This window comes from Urocitellus parryii, unplaced genomic scaffold (genome assembly GCF_045843805.1).
Source record: "Urocitellus parryii isolate mUroPar1 unplaced genomic scaffold, mUroPar1.hap1 Scaffold_83, whole genome shotgun sequence".
Taxonomy (NCBI): domain Eukaryota; kingdom Metazoa; phylum Chordata; class Mammalia; order Rodentia; family Sciuridae; genus Urocitellus; species Urocitellus parryii.
In genome coordinates, this window is record NW_027554189.1 from 1,164,728 (window position 1) to 1,183,740 (window position 19,013).

At 40.8% G+C, this 19,013-nt stretch overlaps 1 protein-coding gene across 1 annotated transcript in view; it reads left to right on the plus strand.

Moving 5' to 3' along the window:
• Window positions 1-18,376, plus strand: part of LOC144252995 (uncharacterized) — a 37,749-nt gene extending 19,373 nt beyond the window's left edge. Inside the window, exons 4-6 of the mRNA XM_077794981.1 lie at window positions 11,203-11,317; window positions 15,253-15,317; window positions 18,055-18,376. Coding sequence (XP_077651107.1) covers window positions 11,203-11,317; window positions 15,253-15,317; window positions 18,055-18,213 — 339 coding nt within the window. The 3' untranslated portion in view covers window positions 18,214-18,376. The remainder of the gene's footprint in view (window positions 1-11,202; window positions 11,318-15,252; window positions 15,318-18,054) is intronic.
• The last annotated feature ends 637 nt before the right edge of the window (window positions 18,377-19,013 follow it).

Consider the following 19,013-nt stretch of genomic DNA (forward strand, 5'->3'; position numbering starts at 1 on the left):
CTTAATATTTTACCTCTGCTAATTACATATGGATAAGGAGTAGAATTTAACTTTCCCTAAGAGGTTGGCAAGAGGTTTTAAGCATTCCTCGGTGGCACTGCCATCACTTTGGCAAGGGTATTGGCAAAGACACAGGGTAGACATTTCTAATTTAGCAAGAAGTGTAAGAAATGCCTAATTCTTATTATGTAAGAAGTTGTAAGGGCATTTACAATGTGGTTTTTAAGTTCTAGCTTAGCATAAAGTCGTTGTGCCTTATTAAAATAATTATACAAGTTCTCTGTAGAACAATTCAAAACTCCAGATAAGCAGAAAGATAAATAAAATCTATTATTTTACTATCCGGTATACAGACTTCCTGTTTTTTTCTCTATGGCTATAGAAATAGAGCGCTGATTTTTCAGAATTCATAGGTCTTAGGAATAGATACTGAACTTGCTTTGCCTTTCAAAAATATGTGTGTGTGTGTGTGTGTGTGTGTGTGTGTGTGTGTGGTGTTTACCAGTTATAGATGCTTTGATATATGTCATATGGATTTCTGTGGCAGGGAAAGAAGAGCTTCATTCATTCATAAGATAGTGGTGAAAATCCTGTTAATCTGGAACTATTTCAGGGACTGAGGATCAGAAAGAAATGCTGTTGCTTTGTTCCTGCTTTGAGAACCAGGAGCACCATTAGCCCATTCCCGTCTCACCGGGTTTTTATCACTCTCCTCTTCCCATCAGCTTTGCATGCATATGAAAACAAGAGAAATCTGCACTTTTGGTTTGGCCGCTTCTCCTCACAGCCCACACTGGCTGTTTCCCAGCTCCACTTTTTTAAAGCAGTAGCACAGAGAATCTGTGTAAACTACACCTTTTAAATTTCCTCTGGATGAATGCTCAGGGCCGTAAAGAGGACGTCAGCACTCTCATGCTGTGGATCCATACGGGAAAGGCAGTGAAGCCCCACACTGTAGCCTACACAAGGCAGCTCGGCTTAGGACCAAGAGTCCAGAAGCCTTTCTTAAATTTTTGAGCATCGTCTGATTTTTTTGAGCATACCCTGTCCCAAGAGTCCCATGCCTGTGTATTCTGTGGCAGCTCACCAACCCGTAGCAGTGACCTGAAGCCAGACTGTCCCTGCTGGCCAGTGAGGAGCACCATCCTCTGAAGTTTTGTGTTTACTGCTGCTCTGTAACTTTGAGCAGAGGATGGAAGCAGTCTTTGTGGAGTTTATTTGTTTTAAAAACACTTTTATACTCAATGTGCAAGGTTTTCTGTTTATTTCGGTCTAGTTTGCTTGGTCAGATTAAGAGCCATGACCCTCTAGTGAAGATGCTCTTCCCTGGCACACCTGGAAACCTTTTGGCATGGTTAGGGCTCAGACCTAGTGGCTTCACTTGAGGGAAGGACAAGAGCATGTTGGAGCCAGAAAGGACTGGGGAGCCAGAGAGCCATGGCAGGGGTGGGCCGTCTCCTCTGCTAGACCAGACAGCCCTGGGCATGTTCCCCTGACTCTCGTGGCCTTCACATCCCTCATCTAGAAAACAGAAGTGATGGCTTCTGCCCTCCTTCAGCTACACAGTGTCTGCCTGGCCCACAATAAGTATTCAGGAAATATTAGCTTTCTTCTTCCCTAAAAGTCTTCTCATTTCACACTCACATTTTCTACATGAGAAAACTGAACCCAGAGAGATGAAGTTATGCCATAGAATCAGTGGAAGATCTGGGACTCTTTTGGATTGCCTTCACTGTAGCAGTTTGAAAGTTGTGTAATATAAATAACTAGGGCTCAGGCAAGGGAAGATCCGAGAATAAGAAAAGTTTAGTTCAGTCCAGGTGAATCTGAAGATGCAATTGGCTGGAGCCATGTAACAGGCCTCTCTCTTGTGAAAATGTATAGGTCAGTGCGAAGAACTGCTTGGGACTCCTATCCATGCAGAGAGTGAGAGCCATCCTTGAGCTAAGTAATGAGAATAACCTGTTTTCATTTCTTAAAACTGGTCATTCTCGGGTAAGAACTTGAAAGAAGTAAACTAAATATAGTATTACCCTGTGTGTATTGGTTTCAAAATCCAAAGGTTACAGCTCACTGGAGATTTTCTCAGTGCCAAGGCCTGCACATGCCAACCACAAACCTCTTGACTCGGATGCACACCGCAACATGAGTTAGAATTCTTAGTCCACATTGAGCAGATATGTATGGAGCATATTATGGAGTAGGATTTTTTTCCCTGTGGCTGATAGAATCATTTTTTCCATATAATCAATTTATACCCAGGTGTATATGTAAAGAGTCACTTGTAAACTGGCATAAGTCATTTCTTCAAGAGAAGAAAACAGGTCATTGATTCATAAGTGTTCATGAAAACTCACACCAGAGGCTTGTAGAGGTAATGATGATATAAACTAAAAAGGTGATGCCTTCCTGGACTGGAGCGTCAGGGACCAGCTCTGAGCTGGAGAGCTCTTGTTGAATTGGGCAGGATCAAATACTACCGTGAGGCAGACATTTAGGGTCAAGCCTGAGAGGGAGCTGTCGGAGAAGGGCAGATGGATTTGGATGGTGGTATCACTGACTGTCTCTGATGCCATCCTGGAAGTCTACAGGAATGTCAAAGCCAGCCATAGGATGGGGCATTAGACTAATGAGTTTGATCCAGGTGGAAGGTAGCATGTGAGTACCAACGGAGGTTAGGAACAGTTGTTGCATTGGTTATTTCTGTTGCTGTTTGTAAATGTGACACCATCTATATTTCTGTAGTCATTTGTAAATAGAAACCTCATTCTCACCTTTGGGTGGCCTTAGGTCCGAGTAGTTTTTAGATATATTTTTGATCAGAGGTGCAAATGAGACTGCAGAGGGTTTTCTTGTCTAGTGCTTTGGCTTCTTACTTGGAGTCTTCCTAGTGTCAATCTTATCTATATCGTAGCATTTACTTAGCATTTGTAACCACATATTCCCCATGGCTTATGTCTCCCTTGTCTTGATCATGGTATAATATTTAAGTGATCAAATAAAGATGTGAGCAAAGATTTAACTACCTAATTCTACCCTGGGCAATTCCAAGAGTTCTTGGCCATGTTTTCCTGAAAAGTGTTCAAACATATAAGGGCATTTTCAGCAAGCAATCCTAGCAGTTGGGATGGTGAGGGTGGATGGAGAGTGTTCTTCGAGTGCTGTTTCTGCTCAGAAGTATTATTCTGGTAGTGTGCAAACTTCAGCGTTTCATACCTTTAGATAACTTTAGCACCTTTTCTAAAACTTAGCAGGCTTCTTAATAACAAACTATATATATATATATATATATATATATATATATATATATATATATATATATATATATATATATTCTAAAATATATATATATTCTAAAATACTTTTTCTTTAACTACACTCATAGGAAACTGAGGTAAGGTGTTTATAATATTTTTGTGCGGATTTAGAAACACTCTAGCAAGTGACTAGGGGTTTGATTAGGTGGAGGAAGTATCAGCAGGAGCCGTGGCAGCTGGGTGAGTGCCCTGCAGGTGAGGGGCGGGAATTAGAGAGAGCCAGAGGCAGAGTTTTTGATCTTCATGCCAAGACCAGGCTACTGGGGAGTTAAGTAGCTGTCTTAGGAATTTGAGGAAAGAAAGAGGTTGATTGTTATTTTTAAAGAAGTGTTTGTTTCTGGGTTCCCTTTAGTAGGAAGAAAAAGCTAATGTTCACTGTACAGAAATACGATAAAGGAGGTCTGAAAACACTGTGTGATTTTGAAATGATGCCACTTCTCACAGGACTCCTTAAACAAGGAACACATGTACACATAAATCCCAGAAATGCATGCTGTTAATATTTGAGTTTTAAACAGTCTCCCCCAAATGGGGCCAATCGGGGCCAAATAAAAAATGACAAACATTGCCTCCTGTGTGCCACTTGACAAAATCCCTGTTGCACACCGACAATCCAAAAGGCTGGCAACAAAGGGTAGGAGATATGGTCCCTGTAGATGAGGCAGAGGTAAAGCAAAGTGCTGTGTGTGTTCTAAATGGCTGCCAGGTAAGAATTCTGTAGGTAGTCCTCCCAACATTGTGTGTTTGTGGCCACTTGGATTTTGTGACTTGAAACTTTCTCCTCTTTCATTGAGGTGGGAGGATGATATTGTTCCTCCTGTGAGTGGCAAGACTTTTTCTGGTGAGGAGCTAGCTATTTTGCTAAGCTCGGTCATAACCCCCCACCCACCCCACCTTCTCCCTCAATCAAATCCTCTGATTAGGATCTTGGGAGCTCAGGAAGTTAGAAATTGGAGAATGAACCAGGAGTGGAAAGAACAGAAAGTTCTGAGAATTAGAGGAAAGTGTTGAAGAATCAAAATGCCCAGCTAAGCAATGGTGCTCTGGACTCTGTCTCCTCACGGATGCAGGTGAGTGACCCATGGGCGAGTCTGGAACCTGCTTGCAACCACAAAGCAAAACTTTAACCTGACCAGGTGTCCCCTTGAGCTAGCTTTGAAGCTCTGCTCTATTATTTCATAGACCTGGGACTAGAAAGGGAAAGTGTCCCCCCCCCCCCCAGACTGTTTCTTTATCTGGAAAGTGACTGGCTTTTAATGAGTACTCAGTAAATACTCACCTTCAAGCAGGTGTGACTGGAAACCCAGCATTGACTGTTACAGGGAAGCTTTGTTTGCACTTGAGTAAAGGATCTTGGGAAGTTAGCCAGTAATGTAGTGGATAGCAAGCCCGAGGGTTCACTGTTACCCTGTGACTTTCTGTAGTGAAGCATACAGTCCAGGTGTCATCCAAATGTCCTGCTCATTATCAGAAATTGTTGTGGGGGATGTGGAGGGGTTTGCTCATAGGCTAACCTTTAAAACACCTCGTCCACAGGGGGGGTGTAGCTCAGTAGCACAAGCAAGTCCCTGGGTTTGATCCCCAGTACTGCAAAGCAAAACAAAACAAAACTGGTCTTCTACATCAGAATCTAGAGTTGTTTGAGCCTCTGTGGAAATTGATGGCCAGAGACCCCCTCTGAGGGGCCACTGGAGAGAAAAGCAGTTTTGTTCTTTTTTATAAAAAGAAACGAAGGTTGCTAGCCTGGCCAGAGGAAGAGATCTATAAAACGTAAATGCTAGGAAGGATATACTTTATGCAGAAAAAGCGCGGAGTCACTTTTTACCTCTCAGACTGGGGTTCCACATGCTGCTTTTTCCCCTAAAGATGGATGTAGTGTTAAAATTAAGTGGTCAGCAAACTCTTTAGAAGTCACTTCTTACTGCTCCTTTTCTTTCTTTTCCTCCTCTCATTTTCCCTTCCTCCCTCGCTGCCTTGTCTTTCTTTTTTTTTTCCTGCTCCCCCTTCCAACCCTCCCTTGAGCATGAACAACAGTAGCCCAATAAGGCATTTACCTGATACTAATAAGGCCTGTAGACACGCATTAGGTAGATTGGTATGAGTGAGACCACTATTTATAAAGCCTGGGCCTTTGTGCCTCTGAGAAATCTCAGGGATGTAATTTGCTTTTGCATTTAAATATGAAAATGCACAGAATAACTCGTCAGCAAGTGTTCCTATTTATCAAGTATTGGCAAGAGCCTTAGTCTTGGGAGCAGCGGATCCTTAGATGTTCATCGTTTTTCTACTCCTAGCTTTCTCCCTTCCTGCCTTGAAGGAGAACTTGAACTTTTATTATTCTAATTTAGCCTGAGCCTTTATTTCCTAATTCAGCCTGCAGGGAGACTGACCTCCAAGGCACCTTAGCTCATATATATGTTGGAGAATATAATGGTGACCACTGACTTGGCTGTAGCGTGTTCAATGAACACTGTTTTGTTTTAAAACTGGAAGAACTATGTAACCACATGAAAGGGGCCTATAACAGAAGGCATAAAAACCCTATAATCTCCTTGACTCACAGTCTTCATGACTGGTCAGAGCTGTCTCCTTAGCTCTCTTTAGCTTCTTGAGCACAACTGATTGCCTCCTCCCCCAACCTCCAATCAGCAGGTTATGACAGAAGGCCCCACACTTAAATTATTTTCCATTTCCATAGACGTTCCTAGAAATAGCCAGGTGGACTTGGATAACCTAGTAATTAAATGCCTGCTTTTGAAGTGACTATTTCATAACATGTGAAGACACTGGCGGCTCCAACGGTTCTAGCCATGCTTCCCGGCAGGCAAAGTGCTGTCCTTGCTGCTTGTAGGTGTAACTGAGGTTGCAAATACTCAGTATTGTACAACATTTTTATTCAAGAATGGGAATACTTATGCATCAAATATGATGATTTTTTTTGCAAGTTAGAAGCAGCCTTCAGAAGTGTCTGCTGCCCCTAGAGGGGCCTTTATTTTTATACTTTTTTAGAGGTGTCTTTTCAGGTAGTTAATGGATAGCTTCAAAGCTCAAAACTTCTTTAATATAAAATATGATGATTCTTTAACATAATATGTGATTATTTCAAAAAGTAACAAATTTCAAAGCACAAAATCTTGTCTGTGTGCTTGCACCCATCTCACTTATCCTTCTTTGAAAATTCCAGTACATGCCTTACTATTTAGTGGCATTGTAACTTTTTTGCCTGTTTTACCTGTGTCTTAAAGCTAGCGCCTCTTTTGGGCATACATCTCATTCACTGCTTCCCTTTCAAGCTTTTGCTAATTAGTTTAATTGCTAATTAGAGTAATAAATATCTTGTCCTCAGGTTATAAGGGGATATAATTAACTTCTTTAGCTTTGATTTGGCAGTTTTATCTTCATGTTTCTCAAAATCCTAAAGATTATATACCACTCAAAATTTAAACCTAACTAAAGGATTATTTAACTAAAAGTTTGTTATAAAATGATCCTCTAGAGCAGTGATTTTCAAAATGAGAATTGGGGTGGTGACCAAGAAAGCTGGCCTGTCTTGAAGGGATACCATCTCCATGTCCAAGCTAAACCCAGTCTCTTTCTTCAAACCTACCCTCTGGCCCCAGGCCTTCCATTTGTATGCATGGAACTGCTCTCTTCTCAGCCCTTGGATCCCCTTCCTCCTTTTCTACCACATACTGGTGCCTGTCAGGCGCTGTGCATCGGTGCTGAGGGGCTTCTCTCTTTTTGCCTACCAACCTGGTCTAGTACATGGGTTTCTATCTAGTCTCTCCCTGCATCCTGCTCTACATACTGCTTGAACTCCCTGCTCTTTCTAAAGCATTGCCTTGACCTTCACCACTTCTCTGTTGGAGAATGGCTCCAGGATGATGCTTCTCAAACTTTTAACCTGTACCAGAATCCTCTGACAAACTTGTTGAGACATCAGTTACTGGACTGCACCCCCAGAGTTTCTGATTCAGCCCTGGTAATTCCCTTTTCTGATAAGTGCCAGGTGCTCGCCAGACTGAGGACTTTGACTGTAGGATGAACCTGTGCTCCTCAGGTTCCAGGCTTCCTCCTGCCTGTCCATTTTGACATCTTCCAGACTCTTCTCAGCCAAGGATCCTTGGAGTCTCTTTGGTCACTCAAGGGCAAGACTTAGGCTCCTTCAGAACAAGCTTATGTCTTGTTCCCTTGAATCGCATCTGCCCCATTTACAGCCATGAGAACCACTCTGCAGAATATAGGAAACAGTTGTGCTTTTCCAAAGATACCATTGAGAAATTCCATGAATGAGTTAATGTCCTGATGGGAGATACAGAGTGTTCCATCCTAAGCAGAGTGCCGGAGGACCTCACTGTGGACTGGCCAGGCTACCTGTACTTCTAGCTGAGTCTCAACAGTCTAGTGAGTTGGGTCAGTGGCCAGGAGGCATGAGTTATTGGTGGCAGTTGGATCTTCTGCACCCTGTAACACTTACTTCTTTTTCACTCTTCCTTATTTTCCCTCTTCTCTGTCATTCTGTCCCCTTCCCTGGTTCTTTTTGGTGGCTTCATAAGTTGAAGACGCTTCTGATGCTTAGTATAAAACCACAAATTCCTTTTGATTTTAGTCTATTTGTTAAGGTAAATATATAGTTTATGGAGGATTTGTACTGTAATTAGTGCATGTGGTTGGTTATATGATTAATATTCTACACATTCAGATATTTTTAATTTTTTTATTTGTTGTTTTTAGATATACATGATAGTGGGGTATATTTTGACATAGTAAACATACATGGGGTGTAACCCATTACAATTTGATCCCATTCTTGTGTTGCATGTGATGTGGAGTTACACTGGTCATGTATTTATATATGAGTATAGAAAGTTATGTCCAATTCATTCTACTGTCTTTCCTATTCCCTTTCCTTCATTCCTCTTTGTCTAATCCATCGAACTTCTATACTTCCCCTCCCTACCCTCCCTTGTTATGGGTTAGCATCCACATATCAGAGAGAACTGATTTTTTGGGACTGGCTTATTCCACTTAGCATGATATTCTCCAGTTCCATCCATCCATTTACCAGCAAATGCCATAATTTCATTTTTCTTTATAGCTGAGTAATATTCAATTGTGTGTGTGATGTTTTCTTTATCTATTCATTTATTGAAGGACACCTAGGTTGGTTCCATAGCTTGGCTATTGTGAATTGAGCTCCTACAAACATTGATGTGTCTGTGTCACTACAGTATGCTGATTTTAACTCCTTTGGGTATAAGCTGAGGAGTGGGATGATTGGGTCAAATAGTGGCTCCATTGCACTCCATACTGCTCTCCAGAGTGGTTGTACCAGTTTGGAGTCCCATCGGCAATGTATGAGTGAACCTTTTCCCCTATACATTCATATTTTATAGGAACATTCTTATTTAACTAAAAATAATCCTGGAAGTAGACATAGAATCTCAGAGATTAATATTAATGCATGATACTATAAAGTGAAGATCTTTTTCTTATTTTGGATGCATGAAGAATAACTGCTTTGCTTTATAAAGTAACATGTTATAGTTGATAAGTATATTTAAAGTCATGGTTGTAATTATTAGAAAGTTTCTTCCAAGATAGAGAAGGCAGTATTATGATTAGCATACATTATTGAGTCATATTTATTCCATAAAAATATTATAAATCAAGAGTTAAACATGAGGGAAGGGGATATAGCTCAGTGGTAGAGCACTTGACTAGCATGTACAAGGTCCTGGGTCTCTGAGCTCAAGCCCTAACATTAAAAAAAAGGCTGGGCATGGTGGCACACACCTATAATCCCAGCACTTGGGAGGCTGAGGCAGGAGGATCATGAGTTCAAAGCCAGCCTCAGCAAAAGCGAGGCACTAACATCTCAGTGAGACCCTGTCTCTAAATAAATACAAAATAGGGCTGGGGATGTGGCTCCGTGGTCAAGTGCCCTGAATTCAATCCCTGGTGCTCCCCCTACCCAAAATTAACACCCATGTCTAGTATATAGTAGCTATTGAAAGAATGAATATAAATGTATAAACATAAGAAAAGGTTTGGAGAACTATATCAAATTATTAGTGGTAGTTAGTAATATTTTTTTCCTTGACATACTTCTGAATCCTTCAAATAGTTTTAAAACAGCATCTAAATTATCAATTAAGGGGAGGACAAAAAAGCAAAAGAGTTTATAGGAAGAGGAGTGAAAAGTTGTAATTTTTAAGAAGAACCATATCTGGGATATGAATCGGTGGTAGAGCACTTGCCTAGCATGCATAGGTCCCTGGGTTTGATCCCCTGCACTTAAAAAAAGAAAGAAAGAAAGAAAGAATCGATGAATACAGACTTCATCACCACATTGGTGCCTCCCCGGAATGTTTGGTTCCAGCTGCCTGTCCAGACTATCTGTTCTTTGAGATCTTGCTCTTTGACCCCTGCTTCATGAGTTTTTTATATTTTCTTTCATCAGAACTTAAACTGGAAATGATCTTTTCCACTTGTGGACAGTGCTTTCTTGTGGTTCCAGAAGTTATCGTATCTCGGTATAATTTCCCTCACGAGTTTCCTGGCCATTGCACACGTGAGGCCCTTTTCTGAAATAAAAAAAAAGTCTCCATTATCAGTTGTAGTTGACCTTTTGTTTATCAGTCTATAAAGAATGCTTTGGGGATTCTTGTGGATACCCCTAGCAGTAATGACCCAGAGGCTCAACAGCTGCTCCTGCTACCACATGAGGCTAGGAATGGTTGTCTTATCCTGAATTAGGAGCTGGTGTACATGGTGAATACACTTATGAGCCAGCAGATGAAGACAAATTAGAGAAGGGTGCTCAGCAATATCAAATCTCCACGCCTATTTATGTCGTCAATAAAACCAGTCCGGACTTGTGTCTGCACCTCTATATATTTTGTAGATGAAAATTTTACCTATCAGAGGCTCTACAAGAAACCAGACTTCCTAATGGATTGTATTGCAGTGAGCAGATAGAACAATAGGAATGATCTTGAAAAGAACGCAGATGATATTACAGAGGTAACACTGAGTGGTGTGTCGTTTTCACCAGCAGAGTAGGATTCTCCTCCGTCCTGTTGATGGCAGCGCTTTGAGGATTTTCACAGTGCCTGTCTGTGATAGTGGCAGTTTCTTTTTGTCCTCTTGCTCTCTTTAGCTGTGTCTGGCAGGACAGATGTTTGTAGATCTGTGAGCCTCTTGGCTTTTTGCTCAGTTTCCTGCCTCAGCTTTCCTTCCCTGGAGCCTGAACTTACCTCCCAGTGAAAGGCTGATTCATATGAGCACATCCACAAGTCCTGCCTGTCATTCATTCAGCAGATACTCGTAAGCATGGATGATGGGGATGCCACGGGGCAAGGGGGCAGGGCATGTGAGCTTTTCATTTTATTTATTTATGTTTCATTGACAGATAGAAATTGTATATATTCATGGGGCTGGGGATGTGGCTCAAGCGGTAGCGCGCTCGCCTGGCATGCATGCGGCCCGGGTTCGATCCTCAGCACCACATACAAACAAAGATGTTGTGTCCGCTGAAAACTAAAAAAAAAAAAAAAAAAAAAAATTAAAAAATAATTCTCATTCTCTCTCTCTCTCTTTATATACGATTTCTTTCTTTCTTTTTTTTTTTTTTTATTCATGGTGGACCCTAGAAGGAATAAGTTCAGGAGTTCTGTTTTACAATATGGTGACAATAGTTAATCATGATGTATCATATATTTGGAAATTGCCAGAAGAACAGACTTGAAGTGTCCTCACCCCAGATGATAAATATGGGAGGGAATGTAGATGTTAATTAGCTTCATTGAGCCATTAAAACCTCATGTTGTAGGCTTTTTATTTTTCACTTCTAACATGCTCCTCTGCCTGTCTTCTTCAATAGGGTAGTGATGGTACTCGAAGGTCCGCACTTCTTGACAGTGATGAGCCTTTGGTGTACTTCCATGATGACGTCAGGACGCTATACGAAGGTTTCCAGAGGGGCATTCAGGTGTCAAGTAAGCCTCCACTGCATTTGTGTGACTAATGCTTAAATGTTGTTCACAAAGAAAGAGTTACCTTCTTTTTCCAAAAGGAACATTTTCTCTCATCTCTCACCTACTTAGCATTGCTCAAGCCCCTCTGTCTCTTCCTATAGCTTGTCCAGAACCAGCCCCAAAGCTCTCTGGACCCTCCAGGTGTTCCCTGTGGTCCAGGAGGCTCCACAGCCAAATATGTCCCCTATTTTATGGAGAATCACATGTGCATGAGCTCCTGAAAGACTCTGAGGTCTCCTGCAGTAAAGAGTTTGATGAGGTCAAATCCAGCACTTTTCAAGCTTGTGGGACAAGACTGTTTTTTGAGAAAGAAATACTGACATCTCAAGGAAGCAGAGTTCTGTAGAAAGATACACTGGGAATGGGATTATCACATTGGCTCATAAGATTACCCTTAATTATTAATTGTGATATTAAGAAGCCTGCTTCCTTTCCAACCTCTCTCCCTTGAATATATCCCTCAAGCAAGACCACCTCTGTTGTCTACCACCCTCGAGACTCTGCATTTTTTTTCTTCCTGATCATAAAGCCTATTCTTTCCACCCCCATCCAGGGTTGATGAGGTATTTTCTCCCCGCAATACTAGCAATTGAATCCAGGGGAGCTTTATCACTGAGGCATGTCCGTAGCTCTATAATCATAATCATTATTTATGTTGAGACAGGGTCTCACTAAATTGCCTAGGCTGGCCCCAAACTTGTGATCCTCTTGCCTCAGCCTTCTGAGCTCCTGGGATTATAGATGTGCACCACCACGCCTAACTCATGAAGTATTCTTATATGTCTTTAAAAACTTTCACTTCACCTGTTCTGTAAAATCTTCCTGGTTTGTTTTCACTCCTTGTGCCCAAGTAAGGCACATCTCCCCTTTTCCCTCCCAGTACCTCATGCTGGTTCTGTAGTAAAAACCTCATGGTACAGAGGTGTTTACTTGGCATCCTGCCCCATCATCCTGTGCTCCTGGAGAACAGGGCAGCCCTCAGTGAGCTCTTCTGTGACCCATGTGTTATAATGTCTGCACACAGTGGACTCTCCATTAGTGTTTCCTCCATGAAGGAAGGAATGCCCTATTTTGTTTTAGTCATTTCATTTTTTTCTGCTTTTACCAGGTTCCTGTATAGAAATGGTTTCTGGGATCCATGCTTTGTTATTTAAATCTTTTGTTTGTTAGCTAGATTATAATCTTCTTAAAGTCAGGGACTGGGGGATATTGCTTTCTCTATCCTCTATAATCCCTTGCAAGCAATATGCACTCAAGAAGTGCCTTGTTTTTTTTTTTTCTTCTTCTTGGTACGGGTACAGTTGGATTGCTCAGCTCATTGCATTGAACCTAGTCCTATAGCAGGTTCACCAAGCTCCACCTCAAAGGAAAAGCAGACTTACCTGCTTATTATTTAATTTATGAGATTTTTGAAAGTTAGTGTCAGAGTTTGTCTGTGATAGTAAATATCCACAACAAAAAGAGCAGCCAAGCATAAGACCTCATAAAAGTGTGTGTAAAAATATCTATATATTTTTCCCATTGTTTGCAATGAATGGTACTCACTTAGGAGAATGGAGATGCACAGTGTACTTCTGACAAATTGAGTAACTTTTTGTTGTTGTTATTACTATGCTGTTCTTGGAAAATGAAAGTTCTTCTATATGTGTTTTGGAGAAAAAGGAAAATAAGTTATCTTCTTCATCTATACTGATTAAAGGAAGCTACTTTGCAAGTCACTCTCCCCCCTCCCCCAGGAGCTTTTTTTTTAAATAAAAGAACTCTTTTTAAAATTTTTTTAGGTGTTGATGGACACAACACAATGCCTTTATTTTTATGTGGTGCTGAGAATTGAACCCAGATCCCGCCCGTCCTAGGGGAGTGCTCTACCACTGAGCCACAATCCCAGCCCCTCTGGGGAGCTTTATATTCTACACTTTAATTTTCTTGAGCTGCTCAAGGATTAAAGTATAAAGGAAGAGGAAAATCTAGCATTTGCATAAGGGGATCAGAAGTTTATGGGGTGATGGGAGAAGCCAGCCTAACATTTTTAAAAATTGCATTTTAAAACTGCACTTAGGAACCTATTTGTAAAGGTGAAGTTCCCTGTTTATAAAAGCTCTTATCTAGCTGGGCAAGGTGGTGCATGCCTGTAATCCCAGAAACTCGGGAGGCTGAGGCAGGAGGATGGAGAGTTCAATGCCAGCCTCAGCAGATTAGTGAGGCACTTAGCATTGATTTTTAGCAACTAAGCAAGACCTTGTTTCTAAAATAAAAATATAAAAAACGGGCTGGGGATATGGCTCAGTGGTTAAGCATCTCCGGTACCATTAAAACAAAATAAAACAAAACAAACAAACAAACAAACAAACAAACAAAAAACACTTATGCCTAGGTGCAGTTTAGTAGCACTTGGGGACACTAGAAAATGGTAAGGCCCAGGCCTCATCCTCATTCATTTATATCAAAGATTTTGTTAAGTAGGCCCAGTATATAGAACATTTTTTAAGTTCTGCAGGTGAGCCTCCGGCTTAACCACCACTGTGCTAGAGCTGGAGTTGGCACGCTTTTCCTGTAAAGGGCCAGACAGTAAATATTGTAGGCTTTTTGGGCTATCTCACTGCAGACGGGCAACTGGAGCCTCAGAAAACATGTAAATGAATGAGTATGGCTGCGTGCCAGGGACACTGCATTTGCAAAAACAGGCAGTGGCTGTAGTTTGACCTGGCTCTTGGCTGTAGTTTGCCAATCTTGGTTCTCGAGGAATAAAATAATGTCATTTTATATGGTCAGTGTATTTATCCCCTATCTGAAAACAGCATCTGATAGAACTTGTTAGTCTTGTACTGCCCTGACTTTGTTATCGTCTCTGTAAATTGAAGAGGGTCTGAGAATAAGCTCTTTCTGTTTTCACCAGGATGGCTTTTAGGGGTGGCAAAGAAGTCAGTGTCCAGCTTGTGTCTGCCCATCTTCATGGCTGGTACTTCAAACTCCAGGGTATACATCCAGGTAATTGGGACCAGGCTCCTTCCTTCCCTGTGCTTGCTAGTCCCCAAAGCAAATGAAAACACCTTCACACATTCAAACCTGAAGCAGTGAAGCTAGGTGTGTAGTGATCTCTTTCTGCTTCTTTGGTACCTACGTTGGAATCAGAACACATCCTGATATTTCTTAACTTTTGTTTTCACAAGTTGCACCTTTATTACCCCTCACGTTGCATCTTCTTCATTCATGTTCATCAGCAATCAAGACTTCACCCATGTGATTAGGGTTCCATGTGAGCTTAGCTGATACATTTGGTCATCAGAATTTGGGCACATCAAAAATGGTATTTTCCTTTTCATATTCCAAGTTAGGAGTTTAAAGTTTAACTTTTAGAAAATATCAGGAAGATCTCTTCTTGAAAACCTATAGCAAGAGCTGAGGTTGTGGCTCAGCGGTAGAGCGCTCACCTAGCACGTGCGAGGCCCTGGCTTCAATCCTCAGCACCACATAAAAATAAATAAAAATATTGAGTCCAACTACAACTAAAAAATGAATATTAAAAAAAAAGAAAGAAAAACCTATAGCAAGATCTACTTGCCACTTGTTTACTGACTCCTAGTCTAAACCAATAGGGTGCTTAAAGAGAATTTCATAAGTTTGTCTTTAAAAGTTATATTTGCCTTTTCTTTTCTATTTCTCTCCTTCCTTATTTAAGAAACAAAGCAAATAAACAAGCACACACACAAAAAAAAATAAAATAAAATAAAAATGCAGGAAGAAAACATTTCTAACCAGAAATCCTTGTTTCTAATTTGAAGGCTAAAGTAGATTCTACCTTATATTTTATAGAATAAGATAAGACGCAGATTAAAACACAGGAATATTTATACATGTAAGCCATCTTGCTTTATTGTTGTTTTTTCCTGTTTTAGATGATGGCCCTTGTTTAGGCTCTCAGAAGCCAGACCAACCCTATGAGTGGCTTTCCTATAAACAGGTGAGTTCCACACTAAGAGCTATTCATGCATGCTGTAGAATGAGCTTTCCAGGGCTAGGACGTTTGTGCATGTGCTGGACTAGCTCCAAGCTTTAGGATAAACATGGAGCATTCATGGAGAAACTTGACACAAAGATTCAGTGGGAAAACGTGTTAAGTAATTTAACTGGTGGTCTAAAGCACTTCATTTTAAAACCAGTGCAGATGCTTTGTGAAATGCACTATCATTTAAAAAAAAAAAACCTCTAGAAACTACCTGAAGCATGTGACTCCTCCCCAGACCTCTGGGGAAGTAGGATTACTTCTCTCTGTTTGAGGGGTACAAGTAAATTTAGATACCCCAATAGGGAATATCCCTCTCCTTTGATAGACATGGAAATCATGCCCTAGGAAGAGATGTGACTCGCCCAAGGTCACAGCTGATCAGTAGCAGAACCAGGATCAAAAGTGAAGTCTGCAGCCAACTTCTGTAGGGTTCTTCTAGGCATTATACTGACCCTCCAAGCTGTCCTTGGTCATCTCTCTATGAGTGTGGCATTTAGCCCCAGCACTGCTGTAGGGAAGATCACAGATGTTCAGAGAAGACACCTGCCATACTATATGAACACAAAGGAACTGGGGTCTGGGTATTTTTACTCTTGTCACTATCTAGGTGCCACGGACGGGTGGCTTTAACTGTTCAGCAGTTTGTGAGTATGAGCGACAGGTCACAGAGCAGGAAGCCATTACTTTTTATTTTTATTATGATTGCACCAAATCTAGATGTCATTGCTTTTCCCTGGTCCAACCCCGAGGACAGGCAGGCACAGCTGCGAGCATTTGTTTCCCTCCAGCTGTCCAGGAAACGGCTGTCAGTCAGTCAGTCCCTGGGCTCCGGGTCCCTGCTCCAGGGCTAGGTCAACTGTGACAATTCATGAATACAAATTAATTTCCTCCCTCTATGTTTTGTGCAAAAGGTGTTTTTAGTAGTTGGTCTGTCTGAGGGTGTGTCTGAAAAAGGGAGTTGTCATTTGGAACCGCAAAGCACAGAAGCAAAAACAGGGTTACTTCCCTCCTTGGAAAGTGCAGGACTGCGCAAGGCTCCTCGGGAGGAGTATTTGTCTCTCTCAAGAGAAAAAAAGATGAAAGGACTCACCACACCTCGCCCAAGGAGCTGTAACTCAGGTGACCCAAGGGATTTCCCTGTTTTTATTTTTGCCTGACCAAAGCCAGAAGGTGGTTTCCTATCCAAATTGTAGTTTCCAAGATCCCTCATTTCCACAAGTGGTTGAAAAACATGGTTTGTGTTGGACGCATAACACAGAATTGGTGAACACTTACTGGATTGGCTGGAAGAGAGGTGAAATGTCCATTGCAGATTGGGTTTTCAAGGCAGATTGAAAATCACCAGGGTTTCTCAAGGTGTTAATCTCTGATTTGAACATTTCAGCCAGAGACTGGTGAAGATCTAAGACTTAACTGAAGCCAATTTGTAGATTTAAATCGTTTTGTTGGTTTTTTTTTCCCTTTTACTAGCTCAGTTAATCTGACCTTTTGAAGTTTAAGAATCCCTCTGATATCTTTTAGAAGATAAGGACCCATCTTTCTAGAAATAAAAATAGATGCATATTGTCTGGATAAACTCTGCCAGCAATTGCAGGCATTTCTCAGGTTCCAAGCCCTTAAATGCAACCAAGAGCTGTGGACGAGGCCACAGAGTAGAAGGTGCTAAGCCTGTTCATTGCTACCCTGCTGTCACCCCAGCTGTGTTGGTCTGATTCCCATTGGTAGGGCTGGGATGGCACCATGAGCCAGATCCAACAGGATTCCTGGCAGGGACAGGTGTGGCTACATTTCCTATGGGCATGGGTGTGCTTTGAAAGTACTCTTGAGAATTCATCAATTGAGAATAAAGAAAAGAACGCCAAATATTAAGATTTAAAAAAATATTTAGTTAATTGGAGGTAGGAATGGGGAGAAGACAAGCTTGGTTATATAGCACTGGCTAATTTTTGTGACTCTACCTAGTTTTACTTCTTTGTCATAATAATATGCAAGTTTGTACTTACTCATGTTGGTTATCACTGTTACTAAAACTACCCTGTTTGATAGGTTTCTCATGTATTTACCTAGCTACGTTGCATTTCCTTAGAGATTTACCACCATTTACTTAGCCATCCAGTCACTGGTTTCCCCACCCCCTAGATTTTTTTAATAATATATATTTTGAAATATATATCTTTGTATATAAAGCTTTTTAAAAACTTCCTTCTAAAATTGAATTATTTACCAAGAATAAATTCTCAAGAATGGAACAACTGAGTCCAGGGATAAGAGCTTGCTGTTATATTTTTTTTAAGTCTCAAAAAACTTGCTGCTTCTGTTTAGAACAAAGGACAAGTTTTGGCTACTTTGTTGTTCTTTATAAGCACAAAAAATCAAAAACAAAACTATGTCCCTGTATGGCTTCTGCAACTTTGTAAAAACTAAAATAGAAAAAAGAAATAGACAAGAAGCTAACATCTCATCCTCTGTGAACCTGCCACAGTTTAAAGGATAATAATTTGCTTTGCAGAAGGAACCTTATGATCAGTTTTTGCATTTTGCAAAAATTTAAAACAAAGAGCTACCTCCCCTTTTCTGCTCAGCTCTGCTTTCTGACTGAGATATGAGTCTGTCACCTAGTAAGCTTTGTTCCTTGAGAGGGGACCTGATTCTCTTTTCTGATTTATGTATTTTTCCTCCTCATTCATTTCAGGTGGCAGAAATGTCGGAGTGCATAGGCTCGGCGCTGCTCCACAAGGGATTCAAGCCCTCTCCAGACCAGTTCATTGGCATCTTTGCTCAAAATAGACCTGAGGTATTAACCGTTAGTCACTTACTGGACAGGGGTTTGAGAGTCCTAAACCAAGGGTAGGAGCCAGAATTCACACCTACTTCTACTCGAGACCAGATTTTGTGGTCTCATTTCTGCTGAGAATATGACATTGTGTAATGCCTTAGAAAGATAAATGTACAGAAACCTAAACCAGGGCTTTCTACACCTTTAAAAGAAAAAAAAAATATATCCATTTACCTCATTATTATTCGTTTTTGTCTTTATTTTTCAAAACTGGATCCCCAAACAAAATTCTTAGAACAAATATCTAACAAAGTCTTCTCACTTTAAAGTTTACATCTATGATTAGAAAAATAGCACTAACAAATTATGGAGAAAAGTTGAATACATTTTGTTAATAGAAACGTCTCACTTTTTTTTTTCTTTTCTGAAAGGTCTGAAACTTTCCCTCTGGTCAGATTTCAAAATTGAAAATATTACAGGCCCGGGGGAAAGTACCTCCCTATGAGCTAGCCTTCCTGTAGACACGCAGCCTGTTATTTGGCTATCAATTCCTGTGCATGGTGCTTCAGGAAACCATTGTATGAAAGTGAATCTAAATGAGAGGCCCTTTTATAGGTGTTGCTTACATTTTTAGTCAACAGAGTAATGGCACAGTTGGCTTGGAAAAATTCAAGCCTCTGGCTTAAATCAAATGTATTCTTATACCTTCTTGGGTCTAAAAGCATATTGGCTCAATCCCTGTTCTACTTTCTATTTTATAAATTAATGGCTTCTTGGGGGTTTTATTTTCTGCCAAGAAGAAAAACAGCATTCTCCACAACTGAACTGTGGCAAAGCTCATGGAATTTGGTTTCTTTCATTACAAATGAACACAT